At 34.6% G+C, this 5,000-nt stretch overlaps 1 protein-coding gene across 1 annotated transcript in view; it reads right to left on the bottom strand.

Moving 5' to 3' along the window:
• Positions 1 to 2,957: 2,957 nt before the first annotated feature.
• The window catches only part of FBXO48 (F-box protein 48), a 4,971-nt gene continuing 2,928 nt past the window's right edge, over positions 2,958 to 5,000 (bottom strand). Inside the window, 1 exon segment of the mRNA XM_023757456.1 lies at positions 2,958 to 4,850. Coding sequence (XP_023613224.1) covers positions 4,668 to 4,850 — 183 coding nt within the window. The 3' untranslated portion in view covers positions 2,958 to 4,667.

The raw sequence follows: 5,000 nt of genomic DNA, 5'->3' as shown, positions 1-5,000 counted from the left end.
GCTTCTGCTTTGGGGTCCTGTGACCTTATTTCTCAGCTGCTTCTCTAGCTCTCTTATGGGGCATTGGAACTTTGTCAGATCTCCCTCAAGTCCCACTGAACTGAGGGAAACTTGAGGGTGACCTCTCTCTCTCCCCATTCCTTCTGGAAGTTCAATGATAAATATATTAAACCTTCATAGAAGCGTCACCAAATGGGTTCCATCCTGGGGGCTGGCCCTGCCTGGCTCTTGACTAGCGCAGGAAAGAATTTAAGAACGAGTAGAGTGAGATCCAAAGCAAGTTTTATTTAGGGAAAGTTTTATATAGGGAGAGAGAGGCCAGGAAGCCGGTCTCCTGGTTGCAAGTCTGACCGGTGCCATTGCAGAAGTACACGTCTCAGTGGATGCGGGCAAACTCACGTGTGAATTGTGCGCTGGGTCTGGTTCCTAATATGCTCCATTCTGGAAGTGCCATGGTGCCCCTTCTACTTGTGGTGTCAGTTTTTTATTTTTTAATCTTTATTGTAAAAAAATAAAATCTTTATTGTTGAAAGTATTACATATGTCCCCTTCCCCACTCCCCCACTTGATCTCTTTTAACCCATCTCCATCTCCTGCTCCAGGCCTTCACCACATATGAACATAGGGGTGCATACATTATTTCTGATTGGTGTTTTGGATTTCTTAGGATATATTCCTAGAAGTGGTATCACTGGGTCATATGTTGTTTCCATATTTAATTTTTTGAGGAAACCCCAATAGTGTTTTCCATAATGGCCGCACCAGTCTGTATTCCCAACAGCAGTGTACTAGGGTTCTCTTTTCCCAACAGCAGTGTACTAGGGTTCACAGGTGTGAGGTGATATCGTTTTAATTTGCATCTCTCTGATGATCAGTGACTTTGAGCATTTTTTCATATGTCTCTTGGCCATCTGTATGTCTGCTTTGGAGAAGTGTCTATTCAGATCCTTTGTCCATTTTTAATTGGATTGTTTATCTTTCCTTTTGTTAAGTTGTATGAGTTCCTTATATATTTTGGATATTAAACCTTTATCTGATGTTGCATTGCCAACAGTGCTAACTATTCCCATATAGTGGGCTCCCCTTTCATTTCTTCTCAATGGAGAGATTTGGTGTTACTATCTCAATCAAATGATCAGACTTACCTTCTAACATGGATCAGACATTATGTGCTAATTCTTAATGTGATGCAATAAGAAGTACATTACATCACCTAGGTGGTATAGTTGCTAAATATGTTATACCTGAGTCAAACCATGAAGAGACAACCAGTCAAATCAATTATAGAAAATTCTATAAGATAACCAGCCTGAATTCTTTTTAAAAAGTCAGTATCCTAAAAAACAAAATCAAAGGCAGGGGGATACTTCTGGTTAAGAGATTAAAGAGACAAGCCCTGACCGATTTGGCTCAGTGGATAGAGCATCTGTCTGCGGATTCAAGGGTCCCAGGTTCGATTCCAGTCAGGGGCATGTACCTTGCTTGCGGGTGCATCCCCGGTGGGGGGTGTGTGGGAGGCAGCTGATTGATGTTTCTCTCATCGATGTTTCTAGCTCTCTATCCTTTTCCCTTCCTCTCTGTAAAAAATCAATAATATATATTTTTTTAAAAAAAGAAATTAAAGAGAAAAAACAATATGCACATGTAAACCTTGTTTGGATCCTGAATTGGAAAAAAAATCTATAAAATCTATTTTGGGGGGCCATTGGGGAAATTTAGGTATGGATTGTAAATGAGATATTATTGAATTAATATAAAATTTTTGATGTGATAATGATATTATATGCAGTAGAGTACACTTATTCTTAGAAGATGCTGAAATATTTAGGGATAAAGTATCATCACATCTTCATCTTATTTTCAAACACTTCAGCAAAATTAATAAAACCAATGTGGAAATGTTAATAACTGGTATATCTAGGTAAAAGGTATACATAAAAGTTTTTGTCATATAATTTTACTTTTCTGCAGGTTTGAAGTTTTTCAAAATAAAAAGTTGGAGGAACATTCTTGGCTCTTCCATTTGAGTTACTCATTCTCAGATAAGTTTTTAATTCATTCAATACAAATTTATTTAGCACCTACTGTTACATACTCTTATAGGTTACTGGGGAATGGTAATGAATTAAATAGATTGTTTGCTAACTTGTTTCCTCAATCATAAGCGGAGATACAGTAATAGCACCTCCACATAAGCTAATGCTTGTTGTGGAGTAGACACTCAATAAATATTAACTATTATAATTCAACTTTGTCTATTGTTGACCTACTTCTATCCATTTGACCTTTGGTCTTTCAACTGTACTCTAAATAAAAAGGCATAATCCTCCATCTTATTATTCTTATTTTTGTTAATATTATTATGCATTTGAAGTTTTGGAGAGAAGATATATAAAGTCAAAACAAAGATAAAGTGGTTAGGGGTTATATTTTTCTAATTAGGCTTGTATATATGTGACTATTCTAAGGCTTAAAGTTTATATTCATATAGATTTTATTGATAATTATGTCCTGGTCTAAGATTGGGTTATAAGCTAGAAGCAATTAAAAAAAGGTTTCTAAATTTTAAAAAAAGTAGATATTGAACTGATTAAATACTTAAAAACATTGGAAATTCCAATAATCTTGTCTCTTTTACAAACTGTGTATATTTAACATGTTATTTTTTCTATATAAGGATTAAGAGCACTCCTCCCACATTACTCCACCCACTCATGTTTTCAAATGCTAATGGCTCGGTCTGATAAATGTACACTTCATTCTAGGCCCATCCCATAAAATTTATCTTTGAGGTCCAAAACTTCCCTTTCAGTGTAGACTGAGATCATAGCTCATGACTTATCACACCAAGAATTACGGAAATGCAATAATACTACAAAAACAAAAACTTAAAATTGATAGGGGTGACCCAATAATTAAAAGTAGTAAGTGATACATTTGGGTGAAGTGTATTTTCAAGTGTTTATTAAAAAAAACAAAAACAGAATATTTCTACTTTCTGATTTTTCTCTTACAACTTTAGAGCATACCAAAACAATTATTCATATATTAGCATTAATATCAAGCATACCATATATCTTATGAGTTTTACACTGCATTTCAATACTTGTCTACTAACAATATAGTAAGTTGTTTTTATTATATATTCTGGGTAGAATTAAAATAAATAACACACAAATAATTTAATATTTTTTATGGAATACCTACTATGTTCCAGGCTTTGGGAACACAAAAATAAATAAATGGTCCCTGCCATCAAAAAGCTCACAGTTTAAAGAGGGAGACAGACAGATAAATAGACAAATTTAATGTAGTGTGGCAGCCTTGAGAATGGCATGCACAAAGAACTATGGGGAACCTTCAGAGGGCCACTTAATCCAGAATGGTAGAAGTTAGGGATGGTGTCCAGATTAAGATGATAAGTTTTACAAAAGAGGTTGCCAAGAAAAGAATGAATGGGGGAGGGGGTAATAGGAAACACATTCCTAAAGAGGAGGTTGCCAAATAGTCTTAGAGATTGGACTGCCTGATCTTTAAGGCCCCTTCCAACTCTAAGAAGACCATAAGAGACAAGCACTCATCCCCTGCTTGATTCAACAAAGAGAATTTGTAGAGAATGGGGCATCTTTCTGATATTTGCCTATTTGTTAAACATTGGTTTACTGGATCCTTATTTTTCATGCTATAGAGCACAGTGTAAGAAAAAAACCCCATCCTAACTAAAATCTTTTGTAGACAGACACCTTCTACTATGGTGCTGGCCACAGATTCAGAATGAACAATCTGGTAGAGTGTATACCATGGCACCTACTTTTAAGAAAAAGAGAACAAACATTAAATTAAAAGTTACTGGAAAGCTATAAACTTTAACAAAGTCAGGTATTTAGGGTTCTCTGAAACAATATTTTTCTTTTACATGTGGAGAAAACAAAAAGGAGCTGTCCTTTGTCTTAGTTATCTATGAGTAAAACACTAAATGGTGCTACAAGATGGGCAGAAAGAGAGCTTTGCTAAGAAAAATAGAATGGCAGTTCTGATGGTAGTTAAGCATTCTGAATATTTTCCATAACTTTTCAGTCTCAGAACAAGTTTTAGCCCCATGGTCAGATTAATTTGAAACTAAACCACAAACCTAGCACATTTTATAATGGTTTCAATGTTTATCAGTTCAATCTGATTTCACTGAAATGGAAAACTTAAAGTTATTGAAATATAAATTTACTATACATTTAAACATATTGCTGTTAATTTAACTTGGGTTATCTTCCCATGAGCCTAGTTATGACTACTATTCAATGATCTCTAAGACAGCTTCTTCAAATAGTATCCTGAATTTTTGAATTATTATTAATCAGAAAATGCCAAACTCTCTTATCATTCAAGTACCACAATATACTGACACAAATACATGAAACAATACATTTTGGAATTACTCTACTGGTACATCATTTCTTATATAAAAAACATTTCATGATTTGTCACGTTACATTAAAACCAGAAAAATATTTTTTACTAAAGTGCCAAGTAAAAACAAAGCTTTACTTTTACAATATTTTCTATTTTTAAATGTTAAATATTTTAAAAGGCACATAACAACAACAAAAAAAGAATGGGTAAAGAGATACCTTTTGCAACCTAAGAGTCATTTTAGGTTTAAATTCTCACAGTTATGAAATCTGTTTGTGATTTGGTCTTTTCAGTTCTGCTTCTAGAATTTCCCCCCACGTTTCTGCATCCATTGGGCACATGATTGTTTCTGGTAGGCTAATAGGAGAACATATGTTGCTGTATCTGCCACTTAGCCATCCAAGTTTCACTTGACTCTTCTGGTAATTCCTCAGTAGTATGTCCTGAAAGAGGTAAAGCAGCAGCATCACAGAAGGTAGTGGGTTGCTGCCTGATGAGTTGAGTTTGTTTGAAACCAGAGAAGCTGATTGACAGGGCTGAAAAGAAGATTAAATTTTTACATTGATATACACATATACTACTAAATTTAAATT

Source organism: Myotis lucifugus, unplaced genomic scaffold, assembly GCF_000147115.1.
Source record: "Myotis lucifugus unplaced genomic scaffold, Myoluc2.0 scaffold_108, whole genome shotgun sequence".
Classification (NCBI taxonomy): Eukaryota; Metazoa; Chordata; class Mammalia; order Chiroptera; family Vespertilionidae; genus Myotis; species Myotis lucifugus.
Note: the sequence above shows the minus strand (reverse complement) of the source record. Positions and strands in the feature narration are given on the sequence as shown.